This window comes from Gobius niger (genome assembly GCF_951799975.1).
Source record: "Gobius niger genome assembly, chromosome: 5".
NCBI classification, from domain to species: Eukaryota; Metazoa; Chordata; class Actinopteri; order Gobiiformes; family Gobiidae; genus Gobius; species Gobius niger.
The window spans coordinates 25022981-25039767 of NC_136856.1; the positions used below are offsets into that span (position 1 = coordinate 25022981).

The 16787-nt window shown below is 44.5% G+C and overlaps 1 protein-coding gene across 2 annotated transcripts in view; it reads right to left on the reverse strand.

Moving 5' to 3' along the window:
- Positions 1-16235, reverse strand: part of fat4 (FAT atypical cadherin 4) — a 135020-nt gene extending 118785 nt beyond the window's left edge. For both annotated transcript variants that reach the window (XM_079557214.1, XM_079557213.1), the window contains exon 1: positions 10481-16235. In XM_079557214.1, the coding sequence (XP_079413340.1) occupies positions 10481-15586 (5106 nt within the window). In that variant the 5' untranslated portion in view covers positions 15587-16235. The remainder of the gene's footprint in view (positions 1-10480) is intronic.
- Between the last annotated feature and the right edge of the window lie 552 nt (positions 16236-16787).

A 16787-nucleotide genomic window follows, 5' to 3' on the forward strand; every position in this document is an offset into this window, starting at 1 on the left:
CTCTTGGGGCATGAGTTGCTTAGTACTTATTCACAAAATGTTAACATCAGTATACAAGGAGTACAATCGGCCAATCTCGCATCACAACTAGGGGGTTTCATGTATGTGTTCACTTATGCTTCCTTTCAAACATAAATCAAAAGATATTAGATAACAATGTTCGAAACACTGTTATCTAATATCTTTCTCATATCGCGTAGAGATACATACTCCTGACACTAAGCCGAACCCTCCCGGTTCCCTCCTCCAACTGTTCCCCTCCTCATCTCCCTTTGAGGTCCTAAATTATCTGGCGGGGCGCTAGAGAGATAGGCCTTCCTGCTTTTGGGGTCGCGAGTCTCAAAACCACAGGCAGCGCTCGGGGAAGGAGAGAGGTGTGCGTGGAAGTGCGGACGCTGCAGAAATGTTCCACTCGTTTGATGTCCCGGGAGGCTGGAGCATCTGAGGAGGGGGAGGGGGGGTGGGGCTTGGGGGAGGCTACTGCATGTCAGTCCAGAGGTTGCACTTGATGGACGGGGCAGGGGAGAGGTGTGCGAAAGTGCAGGGGGGCGCAAAGGCTAAACGAGTCGGGACAAAAGTTTTGCTTACTCGTGTGCCGTTGGTGTTCTTGAACTTTGAAATTGTTTAGTCAGAGGGGTTGCTCATGTTCCCACAAAGAAGAGAAAGAGAAAGCCCAAAGAAGTCGCACCGTGCTGCTTAAGTATGATCCCTTCAATTCTGAGTAGTTTTAGTACTAGAGATTGTAGCAGAATTATAACTAGTTTTGAGATGGAAACTGCAGATGCTAGTGCTGCAAATCAACAGCACACTGCTTCATGTTAATGGATAACTAAACAATCTGCTATTTTTAAAGTGGCTTATCATACGGAATTAATCACAGACACTGAAAACATAACAGACCATATTGTGTCCTAAAAAAAATGGCCATAGAAAAGCCCAAATCAGTTTGGTAGGACTGTGATAATAAAGCACAGAAACAATGGAGCATGCATGTGGAAGTGTCTGCAGGTTTGTTGTTGCTCCAGAGCCTGGAAAGTCACGTGGCAGAACAAATCATTCTGGGATCCATTATTACCACAGAGAAAACGTGCCAAAGTCAACCCTCCGCTAACTCTCTCTCTCTCTCCAACTCCCTGCAAGTCAAAGAAGTGGAACTTTTTTTTTTTTTTTTTTCTTTTTCCCCCCAAACCTGGACAGACATGGGCATATTTTATCGTCCCCATAGTTGGAGCACTACACGGAGAAGAGAATGAAGAAATCCGAGCTCTAGCCATACACAAGCCGAGATTTATATCCACATGTAGTACTTACTCAAGAGAATGGAGGGCCTAAATCACTACTAAACCTGATGATCAGGGTTGGGGAAGGTTACGCTTGAAACATAATAGGCTGCAGATTACTACTTTGTCTGTTAAAAATGGAAGAAGCTAGAGTGGCTATTTTTAAACCGTACAATTCGCAATGTGTCGGAAAGTTTCTTGTTAAAACATCTTGGGGCGCTCAAAGCTAGGATTGCATCAGAGCATGTGGCCAAAAGTGCGAGTCTGTGTGTGGAGTGTAGAGCAATAGATAGAAATGATTGAAGAAGTGGAAGCATCCCGCATGATTGGGAAATCCAGAATGCAGCACTGATATATTTGAAGCATCCGTTTCCATACAAAAGATTGTTTATTGACACACGTTATTTCTGTGTAAGAAAGCCATATCATACCTAGTTTTGGTTTGAGTGCCCTCCACAGGCAGTAGAGAGAATTAAACAAGTTAAAAGGCTTTTAGAATATACATTTCCAAACTTCTGACGATAGAAAAATAGAAATAAAGCATTAATTTGACCCTTGTTTAACACAGTAGCACAGTGGTTAGCGCTCGTGCTTTACAGCCTGATGGTCCCGGGTTTGATTCCCATCAGGATGGGGCCTTTCTGTGTGGAGTTTGCATGTTCTCCCCGTGTCTTCCTCCGGCTACTCGAGTTTCCCCTACCACTAAAAACATGTACAATAGGCCTGGATGAATGAGCGTGCGTTTGAGAGTGCGCATGGGGGACGACGGATGGAAATTTGCCCAAGGCTACAATCCGGTGTGGCGTGTTTACGTGCATGAGACCCATGTAGTATGTTCATTAACATGCAGTCCTGACCAAATAAACCAATAAATAAATATTGAACACAGGGAAGTCAAACTAAGATTAAGAATCTCCTTATCAGGGAAATCCAGGCTCCAAGTAGGCTGTGGAATGGAGAAAAAAACTGATGAAACAACAAAGACAGTGGTCATTTTCTATATTTGTTCAGTGTCATCAAGAAAACCCACTAAAACTAATTTTATTCGAAACTTTTTTACATATAATTCCACTAAAGACTTTTCAAGGTGTTTGGTCAAGGTTGGCTTTCTACAATGTCTTGAGCCGAATAGATAATTTTGCATGCTGCAAGATTAAAACCATGTTATTGCTAATTAGAAATATCCCAATGTTGGAGAGGAGGATCACCATCCAGTTGCACAGTTGGTGGGAGTGTGTGTGTGTGTGGGTATGTGTGCTTAAGACGGGCCAGTAACCCCGTCCCAAATGAGGCATGACAATCAAAGTCACCAAGCACGAGAAATGTATCTGCCATGTGAAAATAAACACGATGATGCAAAAATCCTCCAAGCATACGAGCTCCTGCTGCATTCATTTATTATTCTAACCAAAGGTCGAGCATTGACTTTGCATGGAGCCAGAGAAACGGGAGGGTGTCCAAGCGTGGGGCAGCAGACAGTCGACAGTCCACTCCAGTGCAATCGTTTTCTTTTAATATACTTGTCCGCTGTCCTGCATAAACAACATTTAGCGGAGAGCCGAGGTCAAGAATAGTGTGTGTAAATAATTTGTGTTTGAACCTGTTTAGAGTAGCAGCAGGGTGGGGTCACCGCACGGGGACAATTCAGTACACCACAAAACACAACAATATGGGAGACAGAATGACCCAGAAGCAAAACCACTGAAACTGAAGAGAGATTTGGTGGATTTTTACTAGATCTTACACAATATACGATAATGCCAAAAACCTCAGACTAGTCCACAAGATTGGTCTCGAGTCTCAATGCTGGGTGGGCCCATGACTTTAGTTCCAGGAAATTTGGGTCGTAGAAACATAGGACTTTCCAATAACGTATGCCTTTTGTGCAGTAAAAGTTTCTTTGAAACCTTCACTTTGCTTTATCAAAAACAGTAGTTAGACCAGCTTTTACTTGTTCTATAGCTGAAGCAATTTGTATTTTCTGGATTTTGTTGCATCATATATGGAACACAAAACAGTGTTCCACTTTTTAAAATAATTGCCTAATCAGGTGAATGTATTTTATTCATTTATGTATCGATTTCAATTAGGACTACACATATTAATCAACATGTCAATGTAAATGTGCTGGAGTCAGCACAGTAAATTATCATCCATCGTCCTAAGAGAAGGACAGTACATATTTCACTAACATGTAGTTTTCCACCATTGATTCAAGGTGCTACAATTCGCTGTCATTACATTTAGATAGATAGATCTAAATTTTTAGAATATGAAATGATCAATGTTGAGGTATCCAAAACAATGTTTCTAGCTCCAATTAAACATGATGGGTCCACTTTAAAATGTAGAAATCATAACCTGTGATCTTTAAAAAGTAGTCATCTGAACTTTTCCTTACTTTTGCTCTAATGGAAGACTCCAGGTCAACTCAATGTTCGATGTACATTTTCACATCGACTTGTCTAGAGACAGATGGAAATTTGCCAATGGCTACAATCTGACATGTTTACATGTGTTATATGTTCCTTAACATGTACTGTCCCTATGTAAATAAATGAATCCTGAGAGCTTACACAAATATAGGTGGGTAATGGGGTGCAATGTAACTTATAACTTATGTAACGTAATTTGATGTTTAAACAATGCACCTTCAATCATTGTTTAGCTTATCTTTCATAAAAACACACATTGACTCTGGATCCAGTGAACTGACTTCAACTTTAACAAGCAGCAAAGACCGACAACTGTAATTAACACTAGTCCAAAGTCCAGAATCTTTCAACAATGTTCTTTCCGCTCTCCATTGTGACTGATGCTGGGTCTTATCCGATTCCGTGGCTGCTCGCCAGAGATACTTCTTCGTCTTTCTCTTTCATTTACAGCGCTCCGCTCAGCTTAACTTTATAAACCATGTCACGGCAGAACAATATGACCCTGTCCGTGACCTGTGGACCGGCTGTCTGACAAATGTGCGCTCTGAGCTGTACCAGTCACTGCTCGCACATGAGAAAAGAGCCAAACAAGGTGAGATCCTATAGAGCCTGGTACATTTTTGACTTAAACTTTATCTGCGAGATTTAAAAGTGCTTAGCATTTTTTCTAGCATTTGTATATGGAGTAATCCTCGAACAGGCTTGAATAGACGGGAATAATAACAGTATAATTGCTGTGTCGAAGCAAAACTTAAACGGTCTAAAGTAGCCTGCAGAAACTGACCAGAAGGATGGCCGTATATTAACCTTATTATCCAAACAGACATGGCTATAACTTCACTCCACCATTACAAAATCGTTCAATGGAAAATCAAAACATTAATCCCCAGCTCCATTAACGCTCGTTTTAGCACTCATCATAATTATATTTGACAACACAAAATCATAACACGGTATCAAAATGAGGACTTATTTTGACTATGGGGCTACTATTTCCAATGGGAGGGAGTGTAAGATTGCGGTCAGCGTGAATATTCCTGGCACCGTTTGCCTCCACGCATGTATGGATGAGCGAAATGTTTATCCCAGTTTTATGGTGATTGTCTCGTAAAAAAAAAACGGGACAGACAATGTGAACTCCTCACCACATCCTCCCCCTTGCTCATCTTCCCCGGCCCAGAACGACCACCTACCAGGACGTCCCAGCCGCGGCTTCACCTCTGCAGTCACCGTGTGTAAAGCCATGTCCGGACACATTATGGCGAGAATTACAGCTTTTGGACTGGGCTGTTTGCATGCTGCTTATGTGCAACTGACCAGGATGACAATTAGACCATGACTTACAATACACTTGGATGTAGTTATGTTCTGCAATATTTGGGGGAAAACTCTTGTAAAAGGGTTTTTGGAGAGAAATTCATTTCAAAAGGTTAGCTTATGCGGGACCACATTTTTGGAACAATTCAAAAAAGCTTGAGAAACTGTCGGTATCGTCTAGGGTTGTCATTATCACTAAGCGTGGACAATATTTAGCCAAAACCTGCTGTTAATAGATCACTTGAGTGGCTTGGTATACTGTGTGTGATTGTTACATATGGCCATGTTGTAAAAACAAATATTTTGGCTAATCAACACAATCTTGACTACTTAAGCAGCAAATGATAGACTGTTCGCTCACTCCATAAGGATTCATACGGAAAGCCTATTGCTCCTGGCTACTTCTCAGACTTTTCTGTCATTGCTCTGCCGTAGACTAAATAAATACCTAAAAGTAGCTATAGATTGACTGCACATGAACATTTCTTCGACAGTAAAGAGTAGAGCATACTGTATAATATGAACACAACTGGACAAGGACATTCTATGAATACTGTTCATGACAGGAACAACTTTGAACCAGCAGAGATCTGTAGTCGCTAACCACTTTGCTACTGTGCCACATTGCAAATATAACACATTATCTTGGGAGATCTAAATCTACTGAAGAGCCCCCAGACACAGTATAATAGTTCACAGCTGCTTCAGGAAAATACATTTTAACATAATGCATGAATGATTTAGTTAAAAAAAATGGAATAATTAGAAACAAATGCTGCTCCACAATTGCCTTATTCTATTGTGTCTGTCACTTCTCATTCCAACAAGCCATGTTTGTATCAGGTTTTCAACCTGACCTTCTGCCGCCTGTCTGGTTGACCCGACTGGTTTCAATTTCACACAGTCTCTCTCTATCTCACCAACAACCTCAATGCCGCCTCCGATGCCCTAATCACATTTCCCCCGGAGTCTTTACCGGAGGAGGATCAGCATCAGCAAAAACATGGAATGAGAAGAGACGGAATTAACCAGAGACTAGAAGGAAACTTTGAAGTCGGTCGCCAGATAGATTTACAAATCAGACAGATATACTCCAACAGAAAAAATGCATTATTCCCAGAGACACAGGGGATGTGCACACACAGCAGCCTAAATTATCTATAGCAACAGAGATTAACATGTATTTACTATATCTGCCCGCGCCATCTGCATTCCCCGACGTTGATGTTCGAAAGCTATGGCTACATTGGATGCCCTTGTTCCCACCTGCTTTTGACATGATCCCGGGGCTTTGTTGCAGTCTGGAACTTCATAATAATGCCTCCCCTCAAACTAAATATGTGACTGATGCAGGTTTTAAGGCATGGAATGATGGCATGAAAGTCTTTTTTCAGTGGTCTGATTACGAAGATGGACCACCAAGTGCACTTTGATACAAAACTTATCACTGAGATGTTGACCTGTGACTTTTTGAAGATGTGCGTCAGGCCATAACACTAGATTGCACTTTTCAATACCTTTTGATTAAGTCATGGACAACGGCTAAAGGCAGTCTTGACCAAACTTAGCCCAAGATACAGAGAGGGTCATGACAAGTTTCCCCAACGGAATTGAAAGATGGGTCAAATGCAGTCGACACATTTCTGTACGAGGATGATGAAGTACACCTTTACCACAATCCAAACCCAATAGGCCTTGATATACAGTATCAATAAATGAAAACAAACGTTATGTATGACCATCTGCACATTAATTATTCTGTGAAAATGTACTATGTTGACAAGCCCACGCCCATACTTTTAGAAGGTAAACAGCTTCAAGAGGCCCCTCCTTTCCTGTCTTGCGCACAACTCCCTTGTAACACTTTCCTGGATGTCCATTACTCTGTTTCAACACGTTCTACTCTCTTCTACCCAGCTCTGGACAACCCTACAGTAGCAATACACATTTGGGCATCTATCCTCCATCCGAACCCACTACAAAATCTGCAAGACACTGGCACTGGCTAAAACACAACAGAAGCCGTCCAAATCAGAGCAAAAAAAGAAGGCCTGTTGAACGCTGTGCAGCATGTTTACTTTCCAGTGGGAACAATGGAGTAGAGAGGAGGGGGAATGGACTGATGTGGCACTCCGGGGCCTCCCCGAAAACAACACTTCATCACAGTAGGAAAACAATAGTAGCAGACTGGCCATATGGAGAAGCCTGGATTCAACATGATTTGTTATGCTGTGTCATGAGCTCTACATAAAATACTATAACACTGCAGTTCAACTCCTCTTTTGGAATGTGTGTATGTAATGGCATTCAGGTTGCATGGAAAAACTAATCCTAGTAACAAAAAATACCATTCAAAATGTCATGTATACAACTTTTAAAGTGTTCCCGTCTTGCTGGAAAGCACAGCACAGTATATTTAAATAGTTTAACTTAATTCAAGGAACATATGAAGACATTTATTAGGAGGGAATCTGTGTTTTATCCCCTAGGACAAGGTCAAGGTCAAAACTTGACTAAAATACTTCTGAAAGAGCACTAGCCCTAAGGAGAACAAAAACATAAATAAAATGTCTCTCCAAAAACTAGAACTTCAGAGGAATCAGATTGCCTGCAGTCACCTGTTCCACAGTTTGAGAAACCCTGGTCTATATTTCTTACAGTTAGGTAAGATATTGCAAGCTGTATTTATTGCATGCTATAAAATATTTCTGAAAACTTTAGATTTTATGGAGTATGAAGAATGGAATGTAGTATGTGATCTAAAACAGTGCAGTTACAGAACAATACTCCATGAAAGAGCTCTAACCCAGCTTGTCAAACATATAAATCTGACAGTCCTTATCTGACCAGACAAACACCTGCTCTGAGTTGAGATTCTGGAACCAAGTCCGATCTCAAATCCACCTCTGTACACCTTCCAACAATGACATACAGGATGTGAAGAATCAAAACTCAACAGAGAAGAAATTAAAAACATCCTGCCAAACAGTAGGAATGGAATCTGGATTCACCAACAATGGACCAATCCGCTGCCAAGAAATGTCCTTTTACAAATTTGCCCCCAAACAACTACTGAAAGGAAAGAATACTAGGATTTCTGGGTAGTGAAGTCATTTCCAGTACGCTCCCAACAGCTCCAGATACTTTACGAAATGAAGCAACATGTGTTTTCTTTAGCTTGAAGCGCTAGCTGAAAACTTAAGCTCAGTGCTGAGACCGTGAAGTGAGGAAGAATTGCACCCGACGCTTTCGCTGACGCTTCTAATCTGCTGCACTTGACAATGATGCTTTCAAGGATGCTTAGAAGGTCAGGAAAAACTCCCTTCACTCCAGTCACCCCAGCATGACTCCCATTTGTTTAAGATCACGACTGTCGATTACGCTTGTCCAGTCAGATTCCTTTTATATGAGAATTTCCAAAACATGTTGCATAGTAGTTGGGGTGGGAGAAAAAACATGCCAGCCCCAAGTCATGCGTCCAATCAATGGGGTGAGTGGGGAAAAGGAGAATGTGAAAGGGTCACTGCCCAGGGGATGGAAATAATCCCCTGGTTGCTACTGGGTATCTGGTGTATAAACACAGACCTGGAAAAACATTAGTCTTAGTCTGAAGGTTTACACTATTGTACCACAGTGCACTTTGACGACGCTCCTACCAACTGCAAAAATAGTCTCATTTACAAAACGTGGTGTGGCCCAACTTACTCTATTTCAACACCAAAAGAAAACGGCCAGGACAGTCATTGGACTCCGTTAACTTATTAAATCTCATGCCCCTGGCTGCGCAAAAAGGCTGCAAAGGTAGTGTGGTAAAGTCATCTCGTCAAGGGGTGACAAAGTTCATACTTGGATCCAATCAAGAAAAGAAAAGCTCTGATCTTTTTTTCCTTTTTGTTCGAAGGGCCAACAGGAGAGAAGAAATTATTCCTGCAGGCAGGCTAACTGCATATTTGATATTCCCGTACAGTTAAATCTAACAAGAAATGTAGTTGTTCCAATGCAGTGTCATTGTGTGTCCAAGCCTCTTGATTGCAGAGATTCATTTTTTAACATGACAGCTATGTGATACTTTTACTTAATTACTTCTATATGCTTTAAAGATAAAGCCAACATTTAATACACTACATGTTACTTTCTATTCCAGTCAAGCAAATTTTTCACCAAATGCAAGCCAGTTAAGATACACACACACACACAAACATTGCCTATGGTAATTTATGTGGCAATTAGGTAGAAGGTCAGTCGGACTTGGCCTTAGCAAACTCTGAAATGTAATTACAACATTCAACAATTTGCCAAGAAACTCTTAATTTCAACAGTGTACAAACTTGTATCCAAAGTGAATACCACATTTGTTGACTAGCCAGCTATACGATACAATTAGCTAATTCGCTATAAGCTAATATACTAATGTCTGTTTTGCTGACTGTAACATAGCCGGTAATTTGAGATCAAACTTACGGTTATTGTGTTACACTGGCTTAATCCATTTCTGGCAGGAAATTTGACGAAAACCAAAAGCACGTATGCAAATTGAAGACCAAGATTAAATTTCACTCTCTTTGCCCTCACATCCTTTCACAAAGTCTTAGGAGGTCACGCGATTTTGGACGGTCACTTAATGCCAGTGGAGCAAGTCACGGTGGTACCGCAGGACCACCTTCAGTGCTAAAACAGCTCCAGGCTAAAAAGGCCTAAAATGTAATACTGGCTCTCACGATTCACGTCTGCACTGAATTAGTTGCTCTACATGAGACATCGAGGGAGCACACGGAGGCTTAAATGTGAAACAGAATCGGTGAATGAGATATTTCTACTCAGCGCTGTCCATAAAAGGACTTTTTCCCCTGATTTGTGCGGTCCGTATCAAACACTTATGTCATTAAAGTCACGAAAGAGGATAAGAGCTCGTCACAGACACTCGGTTCCTTATCCAACTTTGAAATAAAAGGGGGAGGACGACGATTTGTTGAAGCTAGTGGTTTTGGAAAGCGGAACACACTTATCGTGCAAGGGAACAGGCGCCTACCAAACCAGTCCAAGAATATGATGATTTAATACAACGCAGAACCATGTATGAAAAACCTATTTAATTAACGAGCAGACAATTGCAATGGCCTGCTATGCTGAATGTGTGACTTGGACGCAGTTTCTCCCAATTTTCCCCGTTCAAAATCTTGATCTCATTTTGCATGCTCTGTCCAAATGTCTCTAACTATTGCCAATACGTGAGTTCATGCCCTCTCGCTGCCAAACAGATCAGCTAAAGCCACGGAATAGGATACAATACCGCACGAGAAAAATAGGTTGCGCTCACGTGACATCATACCCACCCATATCCACCCATGGCATTATACTAATAGGCATGTGACCTCTATCTGACATTACAACATCAAATTGTACAATGCTGTGAATGCAACCTATTGAGGAAGTCAGCATGGCGCTTACCTCAGCTCGCTGGGTCCGGGGTTGGTTTGCGTCTGCCTCTATGGCGTACACGTCCACCAGGTAGAGGTCCGTCCCTTGCTCCCGATCAAGCTCCGCGGCGGTTTGTATCACTCCAGTGTGCCGTCCGATAGTAAAAAGTCGCCCGACCGCTTTCCCGCTGCTGCGCACTGCCACTATGAAATACTCCACTTTGGTCGATGATCCCCTTGGGCTTGAAGCGTCCAGGGAGATGACATTGGTCCCCGCTGGCTGGCCTTCTTTGAGGATGGTGATGTATTTTGGCTGGGAGAACACAGGCCCCTCTAGGCCTTGTAAAATGATAGTAAGGTCAGTTCTGGATGTCTTGCGGTCCGCGCCATGATCTGTCGCAGCTACTGTTAGCGTGTAAATTAGCCGGGATGGTACTAATTGAGAGGCTAGTCTAATGTCCCCGCTGTATCTGTCCATTATGAAAGTGTCCGAGTCTCCTTCAACCAGTTCATATTCCACCTCGCCATTTTCGCCGTCATCTGGGTCAAATGCCAATACAGTTGTAAGGATCGACCCAATGACTATATTTGGCTCAGCTACAAGGGCATTCTGAGACATGAACGTAGGTATATTGTCGTTCTGGTCCGTCACCCAAATTGTGACATTTTTCAACGCATAGCGACGGGATTCAGATGGAACAGCTTGGTCAATGGCTTTTATCGTGAGCTCAAACAAATTGGAAAACTCCCTATCGATTTCTCTATTAGTGTAAATAAGTCCAGTGCCTGGGTCAATGTTAAAGTGGTTTCCCCTTGGAACTTGGTGGACAATGGAATACTCCAGCTCGCCATTGATGTCCGCATCTGTGTCGTGCGCTATGATGGTCATGACTGAGGAGGCTATAGGGAGATTTTCCGGAATCGATTTGAAAATGTCTCCCGGCGTGAAAACAGGTGGGTTGTCGTTGAAATCTCTAACATGGATAACAACAGGGATGGAGGTGGAGCGTGGTGGGCGGCCATTGTCTTTGGCTGTGATGTTAAGTTTGTAAAAAGACTGCGTTTCATAGTCCAGTTTTTTAACCAGAAATATGCTTCCAGTATTGGGGCTAATGCTAAACGTGCCGTGGTTGTTTGTCGCTGTGATGCTGTATGTAATATCCGCATTTGGACCGGAGTCTAAATCGGTAGCCGTCACAGAGGCAACGAGCTCGCCTATTCTCATATTTTCCAAGATGTCCACAGACAGTGACGATTTGGGGAAAGCGGGTGCATTGTCATTTTCATCCAGAATGCTAATGCTAAGCAGACATGATGAGGAGAGGGGCGGGTCCCCGGCATCGATTGCAATAATTTTCAGGGAATACGTTGAAGTTGTTTCGTAGTCAAGCTTTCCAATTAAAGTCACTTGCCCGCTGCTGTTATCGATAGTGAACTGCCCCTCCTCATTCCCTTCTGTGATACCATAATGAACCAGCCCGTTCTTGTTTTCATCCATGTCAGACGCCGACACGCGTAGCAGTTGTGTCATGTTTTGCGCCGACTCGGAGATGGAGGCCTGGTATATGTCTTTGGTGAACTTAGGCGGGTTGTCGTTGATGTCTTGTATGTAAACTTGCACTTTAGCCTGGTCTCGGAGGGGCTTAGGGAGACCCTGGTCTGACGACATCACTACAAAGCTAAAGACAGAGGCGCCTCTTTGTCTCATGAGCAATTCCCGGTCCAACTGCAAAGTACTAGTCAATTCGCCCGTAATGGCGTTGAGTTCAAAGTTTTGCTGAGGCGTTTCAAATGTGTATCTGATCTCACTGTTTGGGCCAAAGTCCTTGTCCTCGGCAAAAACCTGGCCAACCAAGGAGCCCCGCTGTTGCTCCTCTTCAAAATGAAACACATAATTAGTGCTGTTGAACAGGGGGCGGTTGTCGTTGACGTCATCCAGAATGATACTGACATTGACAGTGGCGCTAAGCGGTTCCACAGCGCGGTCTGAGGCCACCACCACTAAGTTATATCTGTCCTGTGTCTCTCTGTCCAGCTCGGCTTTGATGTACAATTGTCCATCTGGGAAAATACCAAAGACGTCTCTTATATTCCCACCAGCGATATCGTACATAATTTCACCGTTTAGTCCAGAGTCCTTATCTGTGGCCTCTACTTTGAAAAACCTGCTGTTCACCGGCTCCGATTCTAGAATTATAACTTCATATGAGAGCTGGTCAAAAACTGGGGAGTTATCATTGACATCATAGACGCTGACAATGAGGACCAGGCTGGAGGTGTGCTGAGGAACCCCCATATCTGACGCAATCACCTCCACCTCATAGGAGCTGGTTGTGACCTCAAGCGGCCCGGTGAGAGTGATAAGTCCGTGCTTCTCATGAATATGGAACAGGCCTCTTGGGTTTTGCTTGAGGCTGTAGACCACCATGCCATTTGGGCCTTCATCTGGATCCGAAGCTCTGGCCTGGAATATAACATGGCCTGTGCTCCAGTTTTCGACGGCGCTGACATGTTCCACAGCGTGAATAAAGTGAGGAGCATTATCATTCAAGTCTTTGACAGTGATGTTAACAAAAGCTTCCCCTGTGATGTCACCGCCCCGGGCCACTATTTTGAGCTGGTAAAACGCCTGCTCCTCTCTGTCTATTTGACTTGATGCTATGATCTGCCCCGCACTGTTGACAGTAAAAAGCCCTCTTTGGTCCCCGGAAGTGATAAGATATGAGATATTTGTGTTTAAGTCAACAGTTGTGGCTGACACTGCTCCTATCACTGTCCCAATGCCCACATTCTCAAACATGACAAAGCTGTATGCTCTCTGGCTGAAAATTGGGGGGTTATCCTGTGTGTCTATGACTGTAACTGTTACTATAGCCTGGGTTTGTGAGCGCAGGCCATTCCCATCTGTTGCTGATACCTGCAGCTGGTAAGCAGTTTTCTCCTCCCTATCCAGCGGCACAAGCGTGCTAATTTTCCCACTGTTGCTATTAATGCGGAATTTGGATGTGTCTCCAGCAGTAATTATATATTTAACCGTGCCATTCCGGCCTAAGTCTGGGTCTGTGGCTGACACTGTGGTTACATAAGAACCAGAGGGCTCATTCTCCTTAACATTAGCAAAATACTGCACCGGGTAAAAGACTGGCCTATTGTCATTGATATCCCTAAGGGTGATGTTGACTTTTCCAACAGAGTGCAGAGGGGGGCTGCCCGCGTCTGCTGCGTGGATGTGGAGTAAGTAGGAGGCCTGATCCTCCCTGTCTAACTCGGCGGCTGTGCTTAATCTCCCGGACATGGCATCCAGGCGAAAAAGCTCCTGCACTTTGGCCGGAGTGTCTGCTTCAAATGAGAACCGGATCGTGCCGTTGGCCCCGAGGTCGTCATCTGAGGCAGACAGCACCAGCAGCTCAGTACCGGCAGGAGCATGCTCTACTACAGAAACGTGATACGTGCTCTGTGTAAACGTGGGCACTTGGTCATTCACGTCAGTTACGTTTACTATCAGTTTAGTGTAAGAAATTTTCGGCTGCAGCCCCTGGTCTTTGGCACTAATATTGAGAACAATTTCAGACGCAATTTCCCTATCTAGGAGAGCAGCACTGGTGACCAAACCGCTATTTTCACTGATGGAGAACCAGCCCAAAGCATTTCCAGATACAAGGGAGTAACGCAGGTTGGCATTCTGCCCAGAGTCCCCATCTGTTGCCGAGACCCCTTTAATGTAACTTCCTTTTGGTATGTCTTCACTGATATCTACTCTGTACTCTGTCTCCTGGAATATTGGCGGGTGATCATTGATATCATTCACAAAAATAACCAGACTGGCAAAGGAGGACCTGGCCACAGGCTTCCCATTATCTGACACTGAGACTGTTAAGTTATAGGAGGAAATTCTCTCTCTGTCCAACACGCTGGCCACTTTAATCAAACTCAGGTTAGGCACTGGAGACGTGTGCACTTCAAAGTGTCTCTGCTCGTTCCCTCCTAAGATCGAGACTGATATGTTGCCGTTAGCAGTGGAGGAGTCCGAATCCGAAACAGTCAGCAGGGCTACTACTGTGCCAATTTGTGCATTCTCGTCAACTGAGGCAAACTTCGAAGTGGTGGGAAAGTAGCGAAACTTCACCACAGGGTCATTATCATTGACATCTAGCAGTTTGATAGTGGCCTCTGTACGGCCTGAGAGTGCGGGCACACCACTGTCCACTGCATGTATAGTGAGGGAGTACTCCCGTTTACTCTCAAAATCCAGCCCCTCTTTAATCACAATTGTACCTGTTTTTGAATCCATTTGGAAAGGAGACCCCTCATCTAAATAGTACCTGATTTCTGAATTCAACCCCTCATCCTGGTCTGTGGCTGTGACCTGCAAAATGCTTGACCCCACGGCCGCATCCTCAAACACACTCGTCTGATAATGCTCCTGGTCAAAAGCGGGCGGGTTGTCGTTTATGTCTTGTATGGTCACGTTCACTTGCAGGTAGCCAAACTTTTTCGGCTCCTCCTTGTCCTCCACCTCAACGAGTAACTGGTAGAACGGCGTCACCTCCCTGTCCAAGCCCCCTGTCGAGACGAGGTGCAAGAAAGCCCCCTCCCCACTGGGATTGACAGTAATATCCAGCCGGAATTTCCTCTGCTCGTTGCCTTTCACTATTCTGTACGTGGTGTGGTCCACGCCGTTGCTCCCAATGTCAGAGTCAGTGGCGGTGTCCAGGATGACTTGTCTCCCACTGCTGGCGTCCTCTTTGAAAGACACCACGATCGAGGCGTCGGGGAACACTGGCGAGTTGTCGTTGATGTCCAAAACTACTATCCTGACTTCCGTGGGGTAGGTAGGCTGGCTGGACAGCACCACCACGTTGATGACATCACTCTGTAGAAGTTCCCTGTCAATCACCGAGGACGTGTAAATAACTCCCGTGGTGCCGTTGATGGCAAAAAGTTTATGGCTCTCACTGAAGCGGTAGGTGAAGCTGGGTCGAGTCTCTATCGTGCCGACGTACGTGCCCACGGGCTGCTCCTCCAGCACTTGGAACTCTTGGCGGACCTGGCTGGATGCTGAGTACCGCGACAGAGTCCACAAAAGGAGGAGAACCAAATGAAGCCGGCCTGAGCCCCTACCTGCAGCGCGCGCCATGGTCACCGTGATTCTCTCCTCTCATTCACTAGTCCATGCCGATGATGCCTCCACTTTTACGCGCGTCACTTCAGCATCGTATTCCGCCTGTGCGCAAGGACGGTGGTTGTTGGTGAGAAAAGTCAATGGGGAAAGTTTCTCCAAAGTGTCCAAAAGTGCTCGGCAAGTTCGAGTTATCCTCTGGAAAACGCGGGACAGTGCGATGAGAAGTCTTATTCCAACTGCGCTCTTAACATCCTCACCGAGAAATCCTCCAAAGCACCAAAAAGAAGAAAAGTAAGTCCCCGGGCGTCTCGTTGGTGACAATTGGGAAAAGTTGAGTCAAAGTCAGCGCACGGTCCAGCGGTGTAGACTGGAGTGCGCGCGGCTGAAGGGGTACACGCACCGTCCCGTGGAAATAACGGTGCAGGGGTTTCAGTCATATTGTGCTGAGGAGTCGCAGTAAGTTAGACAAAGCTGGAGTTAGTGGAACTCCCTCCCATCGCTCATCCCATTGGACGGCCGACGCGCCTGTGCCCGCCCCTCCCGCTTGCAGCCCTCGAGCCCAGCGGTATAGACGCAGAAGAGGCGCACGTCAGTCAAAGGGACAGGTACCGCTACTCGCGCCGCTGCTGCTGCTCTTTTAATGTGGGGTCAAAAGGACGACACGAGTGACAGGACGGTGAACCAAAACATTGGGTTTAGACGGGGGGAGGAGGAGAGGTGGGGAGGAGAGGTGGGGAGGAGAGGTGGGGAGGGGTGCCAGGGAAGAAACGTGCGTAAAACTAGACTGGGAAACTAATGGAAATCGGACACTGACTTTTTGATGGTCGTTCTCATACTGTAGGCTTCCATTTCAGTGTTCATGAAAAACATTGTGGCAAAAGAAGCGTAATGAGATTCAAATCAAAACAACATGAATTAAAACGTTCAACTAGGCCTATACACAAAAGTAGCCCTAATGATCTATGTTTAATAATTATATAACTAATAGTAAAGTGAACAAAGTCACGCGTATTCGGTAAAATCCCATGTACTCTATAAATTGAAATTCATTCGTTTTATGATGAGCTGCTTAAAGCGTCAGCAGGGAGATGACGGTGTCAAAACTGTGGGCATGTGGTTCCATCTAGTGGTCAGAAAATGTATCTCACTCATGCTACTGGAGCCACATTTGCAGATATTCTCAAACGTTTAGTGACCAGAGGAGGGTCCTTAGATC